Source organism: Macaca nemestrina, chromosome 13 (assembly GCF_043159975.1).
Source record: "Macaca nemestrina isolate mMacNem1 chromosome 13, mMacNem.hap1, whole genome shotgun sequence".
Classification (NCBI taxonomy): domain Eukaryota; kingdom Metazoa; phylum Chordata; class Mammalia; order Primates; family Cercopithecidae; genus Macaca; species Macaca nemestrina.
In genome coordinates, this window is record NC_092137.1 from 54,603,617 (window position 1) to 54,628,305 (window position 24,689).

The window sequence follows — 24,689 nt, forward strand, 5'->3', positions numbered from 1 at the left end:
TTGCAGCTCAGAAGTCAGGGATCAATTTCCTTTTCCTGACAATGGAATATAATCTGATGCCTTGGATGCCAGATAATTCTATTTATCAAATTAAGTACCGCGTTTAAAGCAAATCAGTGGTGCTGCCACGGTGCACATGCACAATCAATGGACATCATAGGGGATACAGATGTCTCTGTCAATAGGCTAAGGGGTGCAAATTACTAGCCTGCATGATGATATTCAGGACAGGTAAAGATGGGCTGATGTTGGTGACTAGACAAGATTTCAGTCGAGTAAGACTTCCCATCTCCTTAGAATTATAGTAGCAAAGATACCATGTGGCAGAAATCACCAAAGCTAGAGTCTGGTGAAACCCTTAATGCTCGATTTTTTGTGATGTGGAAGTTCCTTCTAGGCTCTGGTATTACGAAGTAAAATTAAAAAGCCAAAATCGAATGCTTACTCTTGTGAATGAGAGTGCTACAACTCCTGGTGAGAGAACTGGGAAGGAGATCTTGATTATGGGACCATTTTCTAAAGAGTTAAATATAGATTGTAGCAACATAGATCCTAAATTATAAAAATGCTTTACTAAGTTTCGCTTTATTTCCATTACAAAAATTCAATTTGTTTGAACAAGATTATAAAAATAGTAATTATTCCCTATCGGCTAATTATTTTTTTAGAATGAATGAGTTAGAAGCAAGCAACACAATTAGCAAGCATCATTACTGTTTATTTTCATTTTTTCATGTATACACTTACTTATATCCTATATTCTTCCAGAAAGGAACCAAAGTGACTGTTGCTATTTATTTCATATGTTGTTATTCATAATTCATTACCCAGGAGACACCAGTTCTCTTGGTAGTGAAATATACGTTACTTTTTTTTGCCTCAAACTTTTGACTCAAATAGTAAATTAAAATCTCTCATGAAATAACAACAGAAGAATATACAAGTTCTCCAAATCCGTCAAAGAATAAAAATATTATTTGCACTCCTGTATCTGTTGGGGTTAGGGATTGGGGACTTTAAATAAAATAACTTAAACAGCAAATGACCACCAAATCCCACCATCACGGACGATGGAAAACTAAAATCAGCTTTAATGTTTTCAGACAATTTCCAACCTCTCATCCACTCCTCCTTTGTGTCCTCACCCTGCTCCACACTTTGCTTTGCTCTGCCCTGCTCTAAGCAGATGGCCCTTGTGGTCAAATGTCAAGATCCTGAAACTGTTTCTGACCTGGAACACAGTTCTGCCTGATTTGATCTTAGTTCAGGTCACATGTTTTTCACCATCTATTCCTATGAAGGTTTAAGAAAAAGCACCAAATATTTAATCACTTCCCTTATTAATAGAACAAAAACATTTGGCTTACTCTTACATGGTTAGCCAACTACAATGAACCACTTACTCCTGGGGAAATCACTAGAAACAAAGATTTAATGGATAAAAACACCAGACTAGTGACAATCTTTTCTGATGGAAATTGTTTAGAAGTTTTTTTTCCCTTAAATATGAAAGTAGAACTGTGTGACTTATAATTAAATGCTGATTATCCTCTGTATGGACATATTCACAGGTAGCTATGTGTATACTTGTATATGCACAGGAAAGGTGTGAAAGAATACATCTTCAAAGAGTGGCCATATCTAAGAGTGGGGCTGGGAGATGAGAAAGGAGAACTTTCACTTCCTGCTTCCTGTATATCCTGTTTGAAGTTTTACAATGATCAAATATTGTTTTAGTTAATAATTTAAAGAATAAAAATAATTATTTCTAAAGTTCGCAAATTAAAGATGACAGCATGGTTGATTTGAAATCTTTTTTATATTTTGCACAGTGGTGTTTTCAATTCAGTGATTTATGACACATTTTGGGCTTTATCCTACTGCACAAATGATTGAAAATAAAAAGATGAAACTTACCCCAATTATCATACATATACAATTCCTGTTAGATATGAATATCTTGCCTCAAGATTTTGATTAAAGAGTTCTAATTTAGACCTATCCCTGTGACTAGGATTATAACCTTTTAATATTGTTACCAAGATCTTATACAAATCACTCATTCAACAAGCAATTCATTGAACACCTTTTCAACCCCTGGGCTGAGCATTGAGGGCAGAGATGGGTAGACATGAGCCCCTTCAGTTGTACGAGCTAGCTTTTGTTGCATGCTTTCCATGCCTCAAGACTGTGTGTAGAGCTTTACATATATTAACTCCTTTCATCTTCACAACACTCCTGTAAGGTAGAAATGTTATTAAACCCATTTTACTCAGATGAAGACACTGAGACTCAGATTTAGAATCCCAGAGGTCTGGCTCTGACTCAACAGCCCATGGTTTTAAACCATGACTTCAGAGTGCCTTCTAGATCATAAAGTAGATGTAATATATTAGGAGTTTTACAAGTAAATATATAAGTATATTTTAACATTTATAATTAATTAACAATTAGAACAACTTGAATTTCCAACAATAGGAAGTTGATTAAGTACAACGGAGTCTACCCATACAATGGAAGACTTAAGAAGCATTTTAAATGATGATATAGAATGTAGATACTGATCTAACATTAAAAAACTATCTTTGTCCTGGTGCACTGGCTCATGCCTGTAATCCTAGCACTTTGGGAGGCCAAGTCAAGTGGATCTCCTGAAGTCAGGAGTTCAAGACCAGCCTGGCCAACATGGTGAAACCCTGTCTCTACTAAAAATACAATATTAGCCAGGTGTGGTGGTGCACACCTGTAATCCCAACTACGTGGGAGGCTGAGGCAGGAGAATTGATTGAACCCTGGAGGCAGAGGTTGCAGTGAGCCAAGATCATGCCACTGCACTCCAGCCTGAGCGACAACTATCTTTATATTAAGTGGAAAAGATTATAACCGTTCTTATAACGTGATTTAAACTTTGTAAAAAAAAAAAAAATCATATGATTAAAAGCCAAAGCCAGACTCATAAAAAGCATCCACATGCTTGTAGGCCAAAGCAGGCTCCATAAACGATTCAGGTCAGAATATTGGGGGACATGTCACTGATCACTGCACTTTCTCCCATGGAGCCTGGACAAAGTTTCACTCGTCTCCTCAACATACAGCCCCAGGCATCCACCACCAGTCTATCTGAGCTGGCCCTCAAGAGAATCCTCTTTGTCTTTTGAGCATTTGCTACCCCTCAATTCCACTGCTAGAATCTATTCATCTAGTATTTCTTCTTAAAATAAGAAGAAAAAACTTCGTCTAATTCTTATCTCCTATTTCATTCTCCTGTCTAAACCCTGTGTGTCTCTGTGTCATTCCTTTTCATACACTTTTCTTGTGACTCAGTTGTACCCTGGATCCTGGTTTGCTACTTCTATTTTTTCTCTCTTCCACATCACCACCTTTTCCTTTTTTATCCCATCATTCCCATAGGCACACAAATATGCTCTTGCATCTACAATTGTTTTTTAAAAGGTATTCTCTAGAGCTAGATCATCTCCAGCCCTCCAGCACATCTCCTTGATAAAGCTATGTTGACTGTTTCTACTTTCTCACCCACCTATTTTTCTCTTCATTCCCTCCCAGCGGGCTTTACTTTCTACCTCTCCATTGTAACCAGACTCAATTAGTGTCCTTGACTTTTAACTTGCCAAATCCAGTCATTGGTTCTCTGGCCTGTGTTACTTAAACATTCAGCAGCCCATGAGACTGTTGAGACTCCCTTCTTGAAACACCTTCTTTGCTGAGCATCTTAGTTTCTTCAGGCTGCTATAACAGAATACTGTAAACTGGGTAATTTATAACAACATAAATTTACTGCTCACAGGTCTGGAGGCTGGGAAGTTCAAGATCAAGGCACTAGCAGATTCAGTGTCTGGTGACAGCTCTGCTCTGCTTCAAAGATTTTGCCTTCTAGCTGTGCCTTCATAGGTGGAAGGGGCTGACAAACTCACTTGGGCCCTCTTTTCTAAGGGTACTGGTCCCATTGGAATCCTCATGAGCTTGCCATCTCCCAAAGGCCCTATCTCTTAATACCAATATATTAGGAATTAGGTTTCAACATACAAATTTTGGGAGGACACAAACATTCAGATGATAGCCCTGGGTTTGTAGGATACCATGGTCTCCTGGCTTTCCTTCTGCCTTATTCGCTGCATCTTCTCAGCCTATTCTGTGGGATGCTCTTCTTGCTGACCACTTCTTTTCTGTTTCCATTTATTCCCAGGTATTGCCATCTAGCCCTGTGGCATTAAATATCTTCTATAATCAGTTCCAAATTTACAATTCCAGTTTCAATCTCTCCCCTAAATTCTGTTGTTAATAGGTGTCTAAAAAGCATCTCATGCTTATCGTGCCCAAAACAGAGCATTCAATTTCCATCCTGTGGCTGAGACTGCTAGCTGTCCTCCGGTAATCATCCTCTCCTTCTTCTATTGTAATACATGGGATTTTACTGGGCACATAGCCACTCAGAATAAGGCCTACATTGACAACATTTCAGTCTCTTTTGCAGCTGAGTTCTGGCCAATGAGATGTAATCACAAGTATTGTGTGGCGGCTGCTAGAAAACCTTTGTAACATACTGCAAACATACATCATTTTCCTCCTCTTTGCCTTCTTCTATCCTGCTGCCTGGAACACAGATGTGATGACTGGAACTTTAGCATCCATCTTGGGTGATGAGAATGGAGGATAACATCCTAGAAATCATGAAGTGGTGAGTTGGAAAGGTCTCTGAAGGTATGGAGCTGTCATACCCGTTCTGGACTGCCCACCTTCAGGCTTCTTTTATATGATAAAGGAATACAGATGCTTCTCGACTTATGATAGGGTTACGTACCAATAAACCCATTGTAAGTTGAAAATACTGTAAGTCAGAAATGAATTTAATACACCTAACCTACTGAATGCCATAGCTTAGCCTAGCCTACCTTAAATGTGCTCAGGGCCAGACGAAGTGGCTTACACCTATAATCCCAGCACTTTGGGAGGCCAAGGTGGGAGGATTTCTTGGGACCAGGCATTCAAGACCAACCCTACAGTTGGGCTAAACTTTTTGGCAATGCAGTACACTGTAGAGTATCCATTGTTTACCCTCATGATCTGGGAGCTGTGGTTTGCTGCTGCTGCCCAACATTGTGAGAGAATATCAATGCATATTGCTAGCCTGGAAAAAGATCAAAATTCAACATTTGAAACAAGATTTCTACTAAATGCTTATCACGCTAGCACCACCAGAAAGTCGAAAAATTGTGAGTTGAACCATTCTAACTCAGGGACTCTCTGTAAACTACTTTCTTCAAGCCACTATTACTGTGCTTCAAAGCTAAATCTAACCCTAATACAGTTATCTATGTCTATCAGAGAACAATCCTGCTTTCACATACCAGGCAACTGAAAATATAAAATTAGTAGAAAAGATTATCTGTTTTTATAGTATTTTGCTCAACAGATAACTTTTCTAGAATATAATTGTACTGATTAAAGATTTATACTTCCATTTTCTCAGGTTTTAAATGAATTCTAATAAAAGTCCGTTTATACTGTTTAGATTATACTCCTCTCTAAATGGATTTGTCCTCATCTGACATTTTGTGCTGGTTCGAGCACTTTCAAAGACAGGCCTAAAACAAAACACAACCTTCTCAATACATAAAATCCTATCCAAATGTGAGTTTTCTCAGGCTACAATATCTAGAATTTTTTAACTTTAAAAAGCAATGTTCGTTCAGTATATGGCAAAAGCTCCATAAGTATTTGTGAATGAATGACTTAGTAAATAAATAGTATACTATCACATAATTATTTAACTATATAAAATTACCCTGGTGATTTAAAAAACACATTTCCCAATTTTTTGACACTATTCTCACTAAAGGTGAGTCCATTTGTGCTGCTATAGCAAAATAGCTTAGACTGGGTAATGTATAAAGAAACTTATTTCCCACAGTTCTGGAGGCTTGGATGTCCAAGATCAAAGTGCTGGCAGGTTCAGTGTCTGATAATGGCCTGATCTCTTCTTCCAAGGTGGCATCTTGAACACTGTTTACTCCAGAGGGGGCTAACTCTATCACCTCTTAGCAGAAGAGATGGAAGGAATGGAAGGAACAGACTTACTCCTTCAAGCCCTTTTTGTAAGTGGCTAATCCCATCCATAAGGGCTCCCCCTCATGACTTAATTACCTCCTAAGTGCCTTACCTCTTAATACTATCACACTGGCAATTAAATTTTAACATATGAAATTTGGGGGATACATTCAGACCACAGTAGGTGGGATCTAATTTCCCTCCCCTTGAACATGGGCCAGTCTTAGTGAGTGACATCAAGCTCATAGAATGTGGTAGAGGTGACACTGAGTGTCTTCCAAGACTAGGTTAGAGCAGGCAGTACAGTTTCTGCCTGGCCCTACTGGAGATGCCTTTGGAGCCCTGTGACAACACACAAAATGTCTGGCTACTCTGAAGCCATCATGCTGAAGAGGTCATGTAGGGATAGAGGGAGACGACTGAGGAACTGGAGCAGTTGCAGAACCCAGCTGACTGAGTTTTCCCAGCATCACCTGCCAGACTTGTAAGTGATTCCAGTTATTCCTCAGCCTCAGAGCTGCTCTTGGCAAGTGTGGCAGAGACAAGCTTTCCCTGTTGATCCCTGCCCAATTTGCAGACTTTAAGCAGGATAAACAGTGTTTGTTATCTCTAGGTGTGAAGGTAGTTTGAACAGCACTCATAGTAATGGGAACATTCCCTAATCAGCATGTTGACTCTCTATGCTGCTTCCTTGATTGTCTTGGAGAACATAATGACCCTTTCAGTCATTCCCTATGGGTGAATTCCCTCTGTGGGAAAGGGGCATTCTTGCACTTGCCTGCCACTCCTGTAGCCACAGTTTAGAGAGGGCTTTGTTCCCTTCACCTTGCCTCTATCCAGGGAAAATATCAGACCTGTTGCCTTCCAAAATGGAAACAAAACCACCTGTTTCACAGCAAGCTGCCTGAGATGCGGTCTGTGAAGATAGTACGATGAAGTGATAGGCTTTCCCATTTCTTTACCCTAGAAACAGACTGAATGGAATGTGTTTCAGCATAATGGAGGTGACCAAGGCATATCCTCCGTATAGGAACAAAGCAACTAAAAAGAAAACTATAGCCTCATTAACTTGTCTAAGGTAGTGATTTGTTAAGTGAAAAGCAGTGGGTGCTGTAGTTTTTAAGAAGGTGGGCCATATTGCTGTTTCTTCAGTGCTTCCTGGGGAAAAGGATACTCTAATAATATATATTCTCTAGGCCAAGTTTCACCTAGGCTAGACAAAGAACAATCTAATGTAATTGTCTCATTAGTGCATTTCCCTCAAAAGGAAAATTAGGTTATAAACGGCTGATATATTTGCCTACTATAAATGATGCATGGTATTCTAGTTTATAAATTGATCTCCTATGAAATTTTGTGTTTGTTCCCCTAAACTTGATCATTCCACAGAAAGCTTTTAGGATCAATTCCTTGACCAGTGAAGAGCTTTGGCAACTCCACCGATGTTCTGATGTTAACAGTGCCTTTTAGGATCCTACAGGAAGCTGCTAACTAGTTTTTTTCTTTCTGTGATGTACATTAGCTGTAGCAGGAAATAGTATGTAATTAGAAGAGGCTCCCAATGGTTGAGGCCTTATTTGGATGATTGCCAAGTCCAAACTGCACTTTCTAGACCCAATCTCAGGGAGTCCAGTTTCTTCCACAGCAGGACCCACCTACCAGCTTTAGTTTCATGGTTGTAACTTCTGTGACCTCAGATTTTAATTCTATTCATAGCCAAATTATCACTCTGGTGAATTTGGGTTTATATCCCAAGATAGAGCCACCTCATCATCTAAAAGTCATTTGGAAAACTAAAGAATGACAGTTATCGATTATATAAGTAGCTTTCAATTCAAAAGAAGGAGATATAATATATTGAAGTTAAATTACATTTTGATTCTGCTTGCTAGATATTCTTTGATCATTAATGGTGTCAGCAAAATTAAGCACACCTTAGAGTCAAATTACATGTCTCTCAACCTCTTCCATGAAATGTTTCTCTCCTCTCCCTTTCAGCCTCTCATCCTTCCTTCTTTCTACTTTGTCACCTCCCACTAGATAGGCAACTTAGATATATTGATGATGTCCTCTTATTTGTCAAAAATTCACCAAGCTGTTAATAACTTAGACTTATTTATGAAAAGTACAGCAGATTTAAGTCAAGCAACAGGCCCACGCTGTTTAAATTCTTTGTTACTAGGGTGACAATTCTATACCCAATTTTAGTTTTCAAAATCCAGGCAGAAACACCTTTATTGGGATTCAGCAATGACTTTGTTTTATAACCTGCAGTGATTGTTACGAAGATACATGTTTTTTCCTCACCTTCTATTTTGTTTTATATTTTTGTAAAAAAAAAATATGCTGGCATATTTTTATGAGTACAAAAAGGAAAACGTTTTTTATGATCATCTCTGTCTACATAACAGACTGCATTTTTGTGAGCATTTAACACATTTGTGCCAAAAAAATATTGAAAATATTATCATATAAAAGTGCCATTTACAGGCAGCCACCTATGAACTAAAACATTACTATGGCATTCTTACCTCCCATCATGAGCCTCCTATGAACTGAGTCACATAAGAGAATCTAAAAAAAAAAAAAAAAAAAAAAAAAATCCTGGGAGGTTCAAAAGATAGCCATTTCCCTAACGATGAGACATGTCCATAAAGAAGGGCTTCATTATTTTTGATTCTTGTCAAATATTTCAAGGCATTCTGAGAGCCCCCATCTTCAGGGTTAACCACATGTAATATGCTCAACACCGCCAGCGTCTAACACACAGCCGAACAGTCGTCTTTCCATTAAAATGTAATTTTTGCTTCTCCTTTTCCATCTAGCACATCTCTTCATCTAGCGGTTCTTGTGTCGTTAGCCGCCTTTCCATCTCACCTTCGCACTATTCTTTTGACTCAGTTGTGCGCAAATTGAATCAGGCCTGTCAGGGTGACGCTTTATGAATTTCCCTTTGAGGCCGTGCACTCTCCCCTCTGCGCAGAGGTCGGAGCCGGTGGGTGCCCGGCCGCCGCCGCCCCGCGATCGATGCAGCCTGAAGCTTCCCCGGGTGAGGCCCCGGCTGCCTGGCTTGGTCCCCAAGTCCATGGCCACAGAGACTGATGCCTTGAAGACATGATTTTTATGACCATAGAACGTTGCATGCCTCACTTTAATGAAAAGGTATCTAGCAAAGTCCGCTGTAAAGCAAAACTCCTTAAATAAATCTCTTCCCCCACCCCTACTATTTCCATTATAAAATCAAAGAAAGAGTATCAGCAAGCAGGGATAACACACAGTTTTTTATGTTTGTGCCTCGCTGTGTTCCCAGCAGGATTTAAAGTGATTTGTAAGCGTGTATTAAACAAGAGCGTGTACATTTAAAATGGAAAAGGGATAAAAACAAGGGTGGGGACATAAAATAGAGCCAGGAACAAAGCTTAAGTGATGCCTAAAATAATGACCTCTGCTATGAGTGGGCCACAGTTTGGCAGTAAATTATCTAGTAGTTCTCTATCAGATAACGGCATCCCCCAGCCCCGACTCAATTTGTTTAGGAGGATTTTTGCCGGGAGGTAGAGAGGTCAGGGTGAGGGTGAAAACGCAGGCGTGTCTGGCCAACTCATTTTTCATTTGCCTTCACGTAGGAGTCGATTTTAACATAACTGGAAGAGAGAACATCCCAGACTGGGCGTCAAAGCAATCTTCCTCAAATATTGCTCTTCTGAGACAAAGGCACTCGTAAATATTGGAAGGCATTGAATTCAAAATCTAGGCAGGCTTGCCTTGCCAAGAACAGAACCATAAAGATGTATACAGCTGCTTTCTCTCCTCTCCTTCACAGGCAGACAGCTCGAAAGATGATCTATTCTTGCTGTCTCTGATTCTTCACTTCCCTCTCACTCTAAAACCATGCAAATCTAGCTTCCACCCCCACCACTTCACTAAAGCTGAGCTTGCTGAGGTCCCCAAAGCACTTTTCAGTTATTTTACCTGGGTCCCAGCAGCGTTTGGACACTGACTGCTCCCTTCTTAAAATACCTCATACCTTGGGTTTTCCTAACAGCACACACTGGTGGCTATCATCTCCCTCTTCTCTGGTCATGCCTTCTACACGTCCTCTGTTGCCTTCTCCTTCTGCACCTGACCCTTCAATGTTAGTGTTCCTCAGGATGCTGTTCTAGTGCTGAGAACCCTATCAGAAAGGGTCCACATAAGTGTGGCCACCATACAGACCAGCAAAAAAATATAATTCCTCTGAATCCCAGAGTGAAGAATTTCATGAAGCTCTTAACTGAATAATGGCTGCAGAAGATGTGGTATATTGGCTTGGTCGACCTCTATTCCAAACTCCTTCTGGGATCTTTCATGTACTGCAGACACTGGAGAGCTAGGAGCTACATTTCCTGACTGCCTTTGCAGCAAGGGTCTCAAATATGATTTAGTCATTATTAATCAGAGGTATTCCTGTGAAATTTGAATTTGGAACCGAGTTCAGTGGACAGAGAGGCAGCAGTGCCTGAGGCATCCATTTAGCTGGTGTGAGGATCTACCCATGTGGCTCTGGGGCCAACAATTCTGGTAGTGCCTTCCTGATACCTGGACTGATAGGGTAGTATATTCATAAACTCAATATTTTTCCTGGCAGTCTCCTGATTCCCCTAATAGGCCTATCAGGAAAACTTGTCCAAGGCTTGAAATTAGATCATAGAGATCGGCAGTGTCTTCCAGGAGAATTCTAATATTGTCTGGTAGAAACTTTAGGAATTTTCTAATTCTACAGGGGTGTGCACTGGTGACTTCCTATTAACTACACTATTTTACAACTCTGTAAGGTAGAAATTTATTTGCAGCAAGCTATAGAAATCCAAATAGTTTTGTTTCTTACTTTTTAATTTTATTTGAATGTAAAAGAAACAGGATCTCATTCTGTTGCCCAGGCTGGTCTCAAACTCCTGGGCTCAAGCAATCCTCCTGCCTTGGACTCCCAAAGTGCTGAAATTACCAGCAGGACCAGCCACAAACAATTCTTATCCATAGCAAAACAAATTTTATTTTTGGTAGATATAAAATTGATTTTTGCCCTGAAGAAAAGATAATCCCAAACATTATTTTTACTGCCTTAAAGCTACGTGGTCTAATAATAAAGCTACTAGCTATGTAGTTATTGAACTCTTATAATGTGGCAAGTTTGAATTGAGATGTCTTATAAGTATAAAATATCTACCATATTTCAAAGACTCAATATGAAAAAGTATGTAAAAATATCTCATTAATTGTATGTATTATATAGATTACATCTTCAAGTAATTATATCTTGGATAGAGTGGGTTAAATTAATAAATAAAGATATATTATTAAAATTAATTTTAACTACTTTTACTTTTTAAAATATGACTGTTAGAAAATTTAAATTACAGATGAGGCTTGCATTATGGTTCAGTCGGACAGTGCTGTCCTGTAGAATTTTCGCCAGTTTTGCGTCTATTAACCAGTTGATTTAAACATTTCTGATTGTGTATGTATCTCTGAATTCTCCTTTGAACTGGACTTAACATCTTACAGATTCCCTTATTAGTTAGTGTATTAAATATTTGTGACTTGTCATTTTATACTTGTATGAGAATCACAGTTTTAACATTTATACTTCAGCAGTCAATTCTGCAGAGTTGCTCCAACAGGCCCAATCTAGATTTTTTATTCCAGTTCTTCCAATTATTTTGTAAGTGCCTAATTCCCTATATTAAATTCCATTCTAAAGTAGCTAAGGTGGTTTTAGTTACCTGCTACTGTACCCTGACTATACCCTGACATTAGCTTAAAATTGAACATTTACTGTTTTCCTGACACAGTGTTAAACACTTTACAGATTATTTTATTTAATCCTCACAGCAACTCTCTGTGAGGTAGGCAGTATACTCCTCATTTTACAGATGAGGCACTAAGAGTTTAAGAAACTTGTCCAACACAACCAGGAAGTAGTAGCTGGACTCACACCTAAGCACACTGACTCTAAAGTCTACTTCCATCCATTACCACTGTGCCGGCACCTATTCTGTTCCACCAAATAAAACAGAAAGAAGAGGATATCTGTCACTGTGTTGACCTAGAAGCTGTGGTGCGGCAAGGAAGTTACAGGTTATAGTCATCCCCTCACTTGTTCTGCCGTCTCTGCTCCCAGGCCCTTTGATTCAATTAACTGGTTCTCAGAATCCTGGGCATAGCTCAAACCTCAGTGGCTCTTCCAGACTCTCACCCAGCCGAAGAGGTTGAATGATGGGTCATTTTCCACTGCAAGATGAGAAGCACCTCTGCCAAGACCAACAGGTCTTACTAGTGGAGATGCACTGGAAGTATGTGACTCTGAGGGTCACAGAGCTTGCTAAACAGGCTGTCTACCATCTTTGGCAAAGGCAGAAAATAATTACACTGTAATCATAGTTATTAATGACCAGATGTTGCATTAAGTGATTTACATACATTCTCTCTAATCCTTTCAATAGTTTAGTGGGTTGAGTAGCAGTATCATCATTTTAAACATGAGGAATCTGGGTCTTAGGTTAATTATGGATGCTCTAGGATTCCCTGGATAATCACTGAACTCACTAATCGTGGGCTACATGTCTGACAAATATTTCAGACATTAAAACATTTGATAATAAAGGAGTCTATGGTATTATTTGCCCACATGTAACTGAATAAGGAAACTTGTTAAAGAAAGGAGAATGGCAAAAATTTTATATATTATCCATTATCCTTCCATTATTAATGCTAGTTTAAAAGCCTGAAATTGACAGGCAACTCAGTATTTTCCAACATGCGTCACATTAGCTTTTAATTCATTATCTGTCTTTTTTTTTCTTTCACTGTCTCCTTTCTTGCTGTGGTCTTCATTTCATACTGGTGCTGAAGAGACATCTGAAAGGATTATGCCACCCCCCTTTAGTCCCAGGAAATAGAACTACTATGAATTATTGATAGTGTTAGCTTTCTAGTGCTTTAATTTCACCTCTGTTTCAGACAAGGATATTAAATGGAATTTTTAATATTACCCCAGGAGCTTACTACACAGGAAATACTAACTGACTCGAATTATAGAAAAGACAGTCCTATGTTGATTTCCATTTCTACACAGGGTGAATTCTTCATATATTCCACTCCACTATAGTTTTGCTTAGTGTTAGATTAATAGGGCAGTTTTCAAATGGAGTTCCTCAGAACCCTTGGGATTCCTCAGAGGTGCTTGCAGTACAACTGGAGAAGCAAGAGGGCTAGGCGGGGTGGTAGCTGCAGGTGGACATACACACGGGTACACACATATGGCCCCAACCATTCCCTTGCTTCAGAGAAAAACTTGTCTACTGTAAGTATGAAGCCTTTGTGCAAGATTATGTTGAAAGAAAGGATTCTCCTCTTTAAAAATCTTGAGGCTGGGCGTGGTGGCTCACTCCTGTAATTGCAGCTCTTGGGAGGCTGAGGTGGGAGATGTGAGTAAGGCCAGGAGTTTGAGACCAGCCTGAGCAACATAGTGAGATCCCATCTCTACAAAAAAATTTTTTTTTAAATTACACAGATGTGGTGGCACACATTTATAGTCCCAGCTACTCTGGAAGCTGAGGCGGGCAGATCCCCTGAGCCCAGGAGGTTGAGGCCAGAGTGAGTCATGATCATACCACTGCATTTCAGCCTGGGTGACAAAGTAAGACCCTGTCTCTTAAAAAAAAAAAAAAAAAAAAAGGAGTAAAATATCCTGAGTTAATACAATAAGTACAATAGATGTTTGCACATCTTTGAGATACTAAGAAAAAATGTCTAAGGATTTTTATACTATATAGTTGAGCATATACAGCTGTGCACTGGACTTGACAGAAGCTGATGGCATGTCATGTGACTCGGCTTGCAGGATGGACTTGGCCCTCTTGTGGTGTTGTAAGAATTACCTTGAACTCTGAGTAAAGCCAGTTACCATGTATATTTATGTAATGAATAAACTCACAAGCACAAAAACATGCAATAATATTGGGGGCTGGCACAGATAAATGAACCAATTGCACAAGTAATCTTGGTTCACCTGCTTCTATTCTGGTCACTAGGTCCCTGAATCCATAGGTCTCCAATGTCCTTTAAGAGCAAGAATATAGTCATTGCTTGTGTTCTTCAGAAGGGACTACCATGAATAAAATATTTTATGAGTTTCTGTAATAAGAGCAAATATTTCTCTAACTTGCAGAGTATTTTTAAAAGTGAGGGTTTTGTTTTTTGTGAGATAAAAATCAAAGAGTTAAAAAGTAGCATTCAGGGTTCCTTTCTGTGTGTGGACGGTATAGGTGCCTAGAAATCGCCCTCCTACCACGCATGGAAGCTATAGACCTGAAGAAGGCAGGCAGATGACAAAGGCTCATTCATTCAATATACATTTATTTCTTCGGGGTCGGGGGATGTTTCTTTTTTAAGTTTTATTTTATTTGTAATTGACCTATAATTGTACATATTTATGAATATGTATTTATTGAGTACCCACTATCAGCAGGCATCACGCTAGCTGTTGGGAATCTAATAGTAAGACCGATCCTGCCACCTTCTTTCTGTGTGTATGTGAGACAGAGTCTCCCTCTGTCGCCCAGGCTGGAGTGCAGTGGCGTGGTCTCGGCTCACTGCAACCTGCGCCTCCCCAGTTCGAGCAATTCTCGTACCTCAGCCTCCCAAGTAGCTGGGATTACAGGCACCCACCCCCATGCCTGGCTAATTTTTGTATTTTCAGTAGAGACAGAGTTTCACCATGTTGGCCAGGATGGTCTCGCATTCCTGGCCTCAAGTGATCTGCCCGCTTCCGCTTCCCAAAGTGCTAGAATTACAGCATGACCCACGGCACCCAGCCTGATCCTGCCACCTTCTTAGAATTTGCATTATATTGTGGAAGAGGCATATAATAAACACATAGACAATGACATAAACACAGCAATTACAGAATGTGATCACTGTCAGGATGCACGCAACAGAGTAGGGGTGGGGCCGTTTTCACATAGGGGCAGTCAAAGAGGAGGCCCTAGAACGGTAGAAACCTAAGTGCATTTTAGAAGGCCACAGCTGGCCTCTCTGCTGGCTTCCAAAGCAAAAAATGTGTGGTGCTTACTGTATTTGATGGCTAAATACGTGCCATCTGTACTAAAGGATGAGAATGCTGTGGAAACCCTGAGGGGACTAGTAGTTAGTGACTGCCTGTATAGGAACAAAAAATATAGCACAGTTAGTTTATTACACAAATAGATTTTTCCTTGGTCATTTAACATTTATCAGCACTGTGTTTTATTTATTTCTTAATGCAAAGGTGGCCTGAGGGATAATTAAAAGTAATACACCCAAGATCATTGTCCTTTTCCATTCCATAAAAAATTGTCTTCACCACTGTCTATGATCCTCATCAAACATAGAAAAAATGCATCCATAGTGAAATCTCCTCTTATATTCTTACTTCATAATTAAAAGCAACATGATTTTTGTAAAGGAATAAAATTAGACTTTACAAAAATTAGTTTCATTTTCAAAACCTTTACATAAGCATGTAAAATATATTAGAGTGAAGTGGGACACGTGGTTATCAAACAACCTGACTTCTATCAACAGAAGTTTCTAGTTTACATTATTATCCTTTCATTTTTACTAGTTGAGCCTTCTGTTTTGTTTGTGTAAGCTTATCAGTGGACCACCCTTCTTAAATAGAAATACCTGAAAGATACATGAACACAAAACTGATTCAGATTTATCGCAGAAATACCAGACTTCAATTAACACTTGCTTGAATGGGACATTCAAGCAAATATAATTCATCCACCTACCCATCCATCCATTCAATATTTATTGAGTAAACTAAACTTATAGGTAAAATATGCTGGAACCAGAGCAGTGTATTATGGTTGTGTTGGCTCCTTGGGTAGGTGAACACTGTTCCTGTTTTTTCTTTCTTTCTTTGCACACTTACTATAGAAATTTTCTGAAACGCAAGTAGTCAAACTGGCTGGATAGCCTAAGAGATTTGAAATTATGTGGCTGAGTGCAGTGGCTCACACCTGTAATCCTAACACTTTAGGAGACCAAGGTGGGAGGATCACTTGAGGCCAGGAGTTTAAGACAAGCCTGGGCAACATACAGAGACTCCATCTCCACACACACACACAAATTTTTAACTAGCCAGGCATGGTGGCTCATTCCTGTAGTCCCAGATACTTGAGAGGCTGAGATGGGAGGATTGCTGAAGCTCAGGAGTTCGAGATTATGGTGCACTATTATTGTGCCACTGAGTTCCAACCTGGGTGACAAAGTGAGACCCCCATCTCAACAACAAAAAATGAACAAACAAAAAAATTATGCAGTCCAGCGAATGTGGTAAAATGAACTAGCAGAATGAATTTGGGGAAAATAATTCAGGAAAAATACATGGGGTGGTTTACCTAGCAACCCCAAGAAAGAGAAAAACTATTATACTACTAAAGGAGTTCAGTAAGGCATCTGATTACAATATAAGACATCACCAGTTTTCCTGTATCTTGTTTAAAAGCATAATGATTAAAAAGCATCTTGTTCAAAATAGCAAGAAAAATATAACTGAGTATAAATTTATCAAGAAATACACAGGACCTGAATTAAACAAACTATAAAATTTTCGTGAGAAACTTAAAGACTTGAGCAAAACTGGAGAAAATTTTCACTCTTGATGACAAATGTTAGAATTGCCACTTCTCTTCAAATTATTTTTAGATTTAAAAGGGGATGTGAAAGGATTGGATAAAATTATACTGATAGAATGTATGACACAAAAAAGGACATTTAAAACTAGAAGAATAATGAGGTGAGGGTATAGGGACTAATGGACATTAAAATATATTCTAAAACTATAATAATTAGAATAGTTTGGTACTGGTTTAGGGATTAACATGTCAATGGGGTCAAATAGAATGCCGACAAACAGACTCAGGCATATGCACAAATTTAGTGTAAGATAACAGTTACATTTGGAATCTGTAGAAAAGAATAAGTTATTTAGTAAAAGATGCTGGGGGAAATGTCTATTCAAAATTAAGACATCTTTTTCATATAAGGCAATCATATAATTCCAGATGTATGAAAGATTTAAATATAAAGGATAAAGCCATACTTTCATATAAAGATGGCATATTTTGAACACATGCATTTGCCTCTGCTCCCTCCTCAACCCTACTTAAATATCAGTAAAAATGTTTTTTAAAACACTTAAAAACATCCACAAGGACAAATAATGGGAGATAAAGCTACAGCAATAAAACTTTGGAAACTAGAAAACACATGAGCAGGTGGTAATGCAAATTTGATTGTAAGCATTACAGGCTTCCAAAGCAGAAAAATGGTCCAGTTAACACAGTGGAAATCCCTCAAGGCTCAGGCCTCTGGAAGTGGGCATGAAGGTGGGGCTAAAAATAAGAGTACTGATACCAAATCTGCTTACTAAGCAGTTGTCCCCCATGTCAAACAGGAGAGCAGCTGCCCTGCCTGCTCAGGCAGAAGCCAGAGTTCATTTGTTTTGAGACAGTCTCACTCACTCTGTCACCTAGGCTGGAGTGGAGTGGCGCGATCTCGGCTCATTGCAACCTCTGCCTCCCAGATTCAAGCGATTCTCTTGCCTCAGTCTCCTGAGTAGGTGGAATTAAAGGTGCACACCACCATTCCCAGCTAATTTTTATATTTTTTTTAGTAGAGATGGGGTTTCACCATGTTGTCCAGACTGGTCTTGAACTCCTGACCTCAACTGATCCACCTGCCTCAGCCTCCCAAAGTGCTGGGATTACAGGTGTGAGCCACCACACCCAGCCAGAGTTTCATTTTTATAGACACAGTTAAGAAAATGATGCAGTGCTGAAGACAGGGATTTATCAAAAGTTAATCCCTGCATATTGAGGCCTTAACCTTCTTCCCAGATTCTCAGGGCACATATAACCAGACGCATAGCTTCTAGGCAGGAAATAGGGTGTATCTTGCCTAGAGAATATGACCAGTCCAAGGGAAAAGATATCAAGATACCAACATCAGAGGCTCCCAGATGCAATGGTCACCCTAGAAAACTTAAGACCGACTGGGTGCGGTGGCTCACTCCTGTAATCCCAGCACTTTGGGAGGCCGAGACGGGCAGATCATGAGGTCAGGAGTTTGAGACCAGCCTGACCAACACAGTGAAACCCTGTCTCTACTAAAAATACAAAAATTAGCTGGGCATGGTGGCGCATGCTTGTAATCCCAGCTACTCAGGAGGCTGAGGCAGAAGAATTGCTTGAACTTGGGATGTGGAGATTGCAGTGAGCCGAGATTGCACCATAGCACTCCAGCCTGGGTGACAGAGCAAGACTCTGTCCCAAAAAAAAAAAAAAGCCTGAGACCACAGCTCAGCAGTAGGGCGAAAGAGAAATCCATTGCAGATTGGTGGATAGGGAGGCTCACACTCCTTCACCCACTCCAGGAAACATCTGATTGAATTGTTAAATCTGCCCTCTGAAATGGATTGTCCCTACTGAAAAAACTCTGGCCCAGGCATTGATCCCAAGCCCCACTGGTTTGGACCCTGCTTGCAGGACAGGCATCTGACGAGCACACTGCATTGCAGGCAGGTGTGTTTGCAGGTCTCTGGTCACCTAGACTAACTTTAAGGATCCTCATTGCTCTTTCACAATTCCTTTAACATTTGTCAACTCTTTTAGCGATTATTACACCTTTTCACTTTATTCAATCCTTCAACTCTTCCTCCACCCCACTTATTCTCAGTAAATTACCTTATCTCCCACACACTGAGAAAATGGAAGCTATCTCATGTGAATGCCTCTTCCTATCCAAATTGCTCTCCAGTTTTTAAAATCTACTGTCTTCTCTTCCATACAGAGAAAATGTGTCCTCTTTTCTATACCAAATGAGTCTACTCATCTCTTGATCCTGTTTCTTCTGACTGCTCTGGGCCTTGTTCCATCAATTACCACTCATTTGCTTGAATCTTCAATTCATTCTCTTTGGCTCCTTATGAGAGTATGTGTAAAGGACACTGATCTACCACTCGGATTCCCTTTCAAGATTGAAGGATTCAGTCCCCCAGATGCCAGGAGTGCAGCTGGAAGATGGCCCTTAGCCATCAGCCTTCTTCAGGAATTGCCTCAGCAGAAGAAAGTAACCTCACTAAAGTTCACGTATTCTTCCCTGGGCAGCTCTCCTCTAACGACTGGGTTAATGTGGGGAATATAAAGACCAGTCCTCTCACCTTAACTTGAGACAACTCTGAAGGGTCTTCTCAGTTTCAGAGCTCCTTAAGTCTTGGCCAAGGTCTTCATTGAGACTGCATCATTGCCCAGCTTCTCCCTCAGTCCAGTCTTGTCTCCTTTCCTTTCCTTGCCTTCCACAAGTTGTTAAACCTGACAGCACTCCCTGATTAACTTCATGCTAATCATCTCAGAGCCTGAATCCCAGGGTACCCTCCTTATGACAGTATGTTTGTAAGACGAGAACATTTAATAATTTGTTAGGTAGTACCAAGTTGCCCTTTCAAAAAGCTGTACAAATTTGCACTCCCATCACCAATGTAGAAAAGTGCCTCTTTTCTACATTGCCTAACTACACCCTAACTGCCACTACTGGATGTTATCAAGTTTTTAAATCTTACCATTCCATAAGTGACAGATGGTGGCTTATTCTTGCTTTATTTGTATTTTTAAAAAGTATGCGTATGAGTAAGAATGTTTTTACATATTATTTACTGGCTATTTATATTTCTTTCCCTTTCATTTGCTTGTGTTATTTGCACATTTTTCTATTGCACAGCCATACATATTGGTAATATACCATATACCATACATATATTTTCAAGTACCGTTTGTATAGTAAGAAAGTTGCAAATAAGTTTCTTCAGTTTGCTGTTTGTTTGGCTTTAAGACGTTCTTCCAGTCATTCAAGTGTTTTGAATTTTTTAAATTTGCTAACATTACCAACATTTTTCCTATGCTTCTTGGTTTTCTGTCATGCTTAAATTGGCATTTCCCATTCTAAGATTTGGGGAAAAAACACTAATATCTTCTTTAAAACTTAGCTCAAATGCCATTGCTGTCACCAAGATGTCTGTGAGAACCTCGACCAGGTTAACCCCCCAATTCGCTTCTCCCTTTGTATAATATAAATCACACTGCCCATCATATTCTGCCTTAACATTATGGCCATTTTTATTATTCTCCAGACTCTTCTATTGGAATGTAAGTTACTGAGGGAAGGAATTCCATTTTAAATCTCTATGTATGCCCTCCAGCATCTAGAATGACTTGCGTAAAGTCCTACTTAAATATTTATTGAATTGTATTAACTAGTACTGTTAGGTGGCGCTGACACTAAGGGTGAGTGATTTTATATGTATGTATACATACACACATGTGTCTGTATATGTATACATACACGTATATATGTATATTTCACACACATTCTCATCAGCCATAAATTTTGTGAAATTTTGTGACTATTTTAGTGCTTGGATAACTCTTAGTTCTGCCCTCTTTAGACCTGAGCCACACTTACCAAAGGCTGACTGCAAAAACACCACTTGAGAGTGAGGTCTCAGGGCCTGCCAAGTGACAGGTGACCAGAACACTCCTAGCTGAGGAGGCAGATCAAGCAGAGTGGTTCCTAGCAATAGGGGAAGCATATATGAAGCCATGACACAAAGTGGCCATCCTCCCCCAGGGGAAGCAGAGCCCAGCCTCCCAACACCATGACCATCTGCCCCATCAGTGGCATAGATTCCTCCAGGCCGTACTTTCGGCTGGGGAAGAAGTCCCTGATGTTAAGGACAAGATACAGGCAGGTATCTCAACTAGGTCAATACATTGAGTTATCAGCTTAGGTGGATTAGTCATTGCAGTTCCAATGCCCAGTAGTCCTAGTCTCGGATTCCATGGTTTCATTTTCTCCCTTCTCATTCTCTTGAGCCCATTCAAATATGGCTTTCATGCCACCACAACTGCTCCTGCCAAGGTCACTGGTGACATCCACGTGGCTAAACACAATGGCCAGTTCGCATTTCTCACCTCACTAGCCCTGCCAGCAGCATCGGCCTGGTGGATCCCTCTCTACTTCCTGAGGGCTTGATTGGGCTCCCTGGGCACCAGTTTTTCTCATACCTCACTGGATGCTTTATTCTCCTCCTTTTCTGGTTCTTCCTCTGCTTCGTGAGCACTTAACATTGGAGAACCCCCAAAGTACAGTCATTGGACCTATCTTTTCTATCTAGATTCATTTTCTTGATGATCCCAGCCAATCTTATAGCTTTCAATACTGTCTACCTGCTGACAAATTCCAAATTTTATTTCCTCTAACCAGACTTGTAGGTCCAGCTGCCTACTCAACATCTCGCTTTGGATGTCTAACAGACATCTCAAATGTAACATTCCAAAACTGAGCCTCTGATCTTCCCCTTCCCCCAAATCTGCTCCTCTCACAGTCTCTCCATTTCAGTAAATGACAACCCTATCCAACTAGTTACTCACACCAAAAACTCTGGTGTCATCCTTCACTCCTCTCCTTTTCTCACACCCACATTCAATCTGTCAGCAAATCTACTTTTACTATATCTTCAAAATATACTCAGAATCCGAATCTTCCTCACAACCACTCTGCTAACCACCCTGTGCAAGTTACTATCTCTTAAGTGTCTCTCTTTTCTCATCAATAACTGGGGGCAATAATAGCCTATGACTTACAGGGTTCATATGTGGAATGAAAGACACGTAAAGAACTTAGCATAGTGCCGAACAAATTGTTAGTGCTTGGCCAGGTGCAGTGGCTTACACCTGTCATTCCAGCACTTTGGGAGGCTGAGGAGGGAGGATTGCTTGAGGCCAGGAGATCAGCCTAGGCAACATAGTGAGATCTTGTCTCTACTAAAATTCAAAAAAATTAGCCAGGTGTGGTGATGCATGCCTGTAGTCCCAGCTACCTGGGGGACTGAGGCTGGAGGATTACTTGAGCCCTGAAGGTCAAGGTTGCAGTGAGCCATGATCATGCCACTGCACTCCAGCCTGTGTGACAAAGTGAGATCATGTCCCCCCACCCTCAAGTAAAAAAGTTGTTAGTGCTTAATAAATTTTAGGTTTCAGTATTATTTGTGGTCTCTCTTTTCTAGGAGGTTTCAAGAAGATGTGACTAGTAAAGTTGAAGCTATCAGCTCCTTTTCATAAGAACTGAGTTTTTCCTTCAACACATGAAATTTTCATTTTAAAGATTTCAACTGACTGAGCTAAAGAAAAAGAAAAAGAAAAAGAAGTCTAAGGCCGGGCGCGGTGGCTCAAGCCTGTAATCCCAGCACTTTGGGAGGCCGAGACGGGCGGATCATGAGGTCAGGAGATCGAGACCATCCTGGCGAACACGGTGAAACCCCGTCTCTACTAAAAAATACAAAAAACTAGCCGAGCGAGGTGGCGGGCGCCTGTAGTCCCAGCTACTCCGGAGGCTGAGGCAGGAGAATGGCGTGAACCCAGAAGGCGGAGCTTGCAGTGAGCTGAGATCTGGCCACTGCACTCCAGCCCGGCGACAGAGCCAGACTCCGTCTAAAAAAAAAAAAAAAAAAAAAAAAAAAAAAAAAAAAAAAAAGAAGTCTAAATTAACCTCAGCCAGTAAAACTGTCACAAATAAGATCCAAATAAAGGGTTAAAAAGCACAATAGCAATTTGAATCATTGGAATTCTTCTATAGCCTGATTAAGAGGAATTTTCAGCTAACCTAAAAAATATTTTAAATCTAAAGTTATATAAGATTGTCACATATCATACTGCATAGCTGTATACAGCCCTAGCTTCACAACCTGAAATAATTTGGGGATATGAGGAAACTCATAGGATGTTTCTACAACAGCAACAGATATAACAGCCATCATTTGTATAAAACAGCCCTATTTTATAAACCCATAGTCCCAACAGATCTATCATCCCAACTAATTAGTAATAGGTAGAAAGATTCTGGAAAGTCCTCAGTGTTATCTGAGATATCAGCAATATATAATAGGCCCGAACCATACAGGAAACATCTTGGGTAAGTGCTCTAATGCATGAATTAAATACATGGATATCACTAATAAGATAAACCATTGCACTAAATAATCAGAAAAATATTTCAGAGCATTCAACTTGTCCTTTAATGCAATCGCTTTGTTAATCTGTGATAAGAAACAGTATTTGAATAGATAAAAGTAGATGAGCAATTTTTCTTACTTTAATGTGTTTGGAAAATCATGTTTCTTCTTTATTCTTTTAGTATGGATCTCTCTCACCATATATATGTGTGTGTGTATATGTGTATATATATATTTACATATATATAAATATATGAAACATCTACCACGTGCTGAGTAATGAGGAAACAATAGTAAATTGTTTTTATTACTAAGCTCCTTATAAAAATATTTTGATCGTTTTGAGTATAAGAGCTAGGTAACAGTGGCCTTGGAGTGTTTTAAGTTGGGGGGCGGGGGATAACACTAATATAAAATCATCAGGAATTGACTGTGCTTAATTTATTAGATTTTCTTTGTCCATATTTAATTATACATTATACTCTGTGGTATTCTTAGAGTGCTATATACAATGTAAACAAATTTAAATATCACATATATGCAAAACGTTGCTTAGTAAAGGTAAACTCCCATTAATACCTACTGTGGGATCATTTTAGCTGATCCATGTGTACTTTGTATGCTAATTTGATTTATTTATCTGTTTTTTGTAGGAAGTCCTGGCTGAGCAAGATTGGAAGCCCTAGTTCTCGCATTGACCGCACAAACTTTTCTAATGAAAAAACCATCTCTAAACTTGAATACTCTAATTTTAGTATTAGATACTAATAGAAGAGAAAAATTGTAATGCTTATACTGCACAATAGATACTATATGTTCTTAAGACTATGTATACTAGAATAATAGTAGTAGAGTAGGGTGAAAAAGGAACTTTCCGTTCTGAAAGCTAAGCGACTGTGTTACTAAAAATGTCTGACACTGAAATAATTTTACTCAACTATGTTTTCAACAAGCAAAAATGTAGTATGCTAAGATTAAAATGTCATTACAAAATATTTAGTATGAACAATTTAAACTTGTCTCATGGAATCTTTAATTTCAATGAACATTACAGCATATATGACATATGTTATTTGGCGAGACATAAAATAAAGTTAACCATTTAAAAATTATTTTCACATACTGTTGTCTGTGTCGAATTATAAAATCCTCTGAATAATTTGTTACTACAGTTGAGTAATTTGTTATTAAACTCTTTAAAAAGAACCAGCAATTAGAAATAAATGTATGTGATGATCAATATAACCATAAAATATTATCAACAAAGAGTTTTTAAAATTCTGGTTAATGTGAACATTATTCAGTTGGAGCTACTTAATGCCTTCTATATTGCTGTGTACAGTGAACATTCAGGCTGAATGATGGTGGCTAACAAGAACTCACAATTTCAGTATAGCAAGCATCAAGATTTTCAGCCACCACCCACAACAGATATCCTATTAACCAGAAAAGAAACTGAGAGTCTAAATGAATCATACAATACTGTCCCCTAAATTTGGCCTATCACTTTGGAAGCTTCACATGTAAC

The 24,689-nt window shown here is 39.4% G+C and overlaps 1 protein-coding gene across 4 annotated transcripts in view; it reads left to right on the top strand.

Annotated features, from left to right (window-relative positions):
• Positions 1-24,273, top strand: part of LOC105465036 (acylphosphatase 2) — a 195,107-nt gene extending 170,834 nt beyond the window's left edge. For all 4 annotated transcript variants that reach the window (XM_071076687.1, XM_071076689.1, XM_011713231.3 and 1 more), the window contains one exon: positions 23,815-24,273. In XM_071076687.1, coding sequence (XP_070932788.1) covers positions 23,815-23,929 — 115 coding nt within the window. In that variant the 3' untranslated portion in view covers positions 23,930-24,273. The remainder of the gene's footprint in view (positions 1-23,814) is intronic.
• The last annotated feature ends 416 nt before the right edge of the window (positions 24,274-24,689 follow it).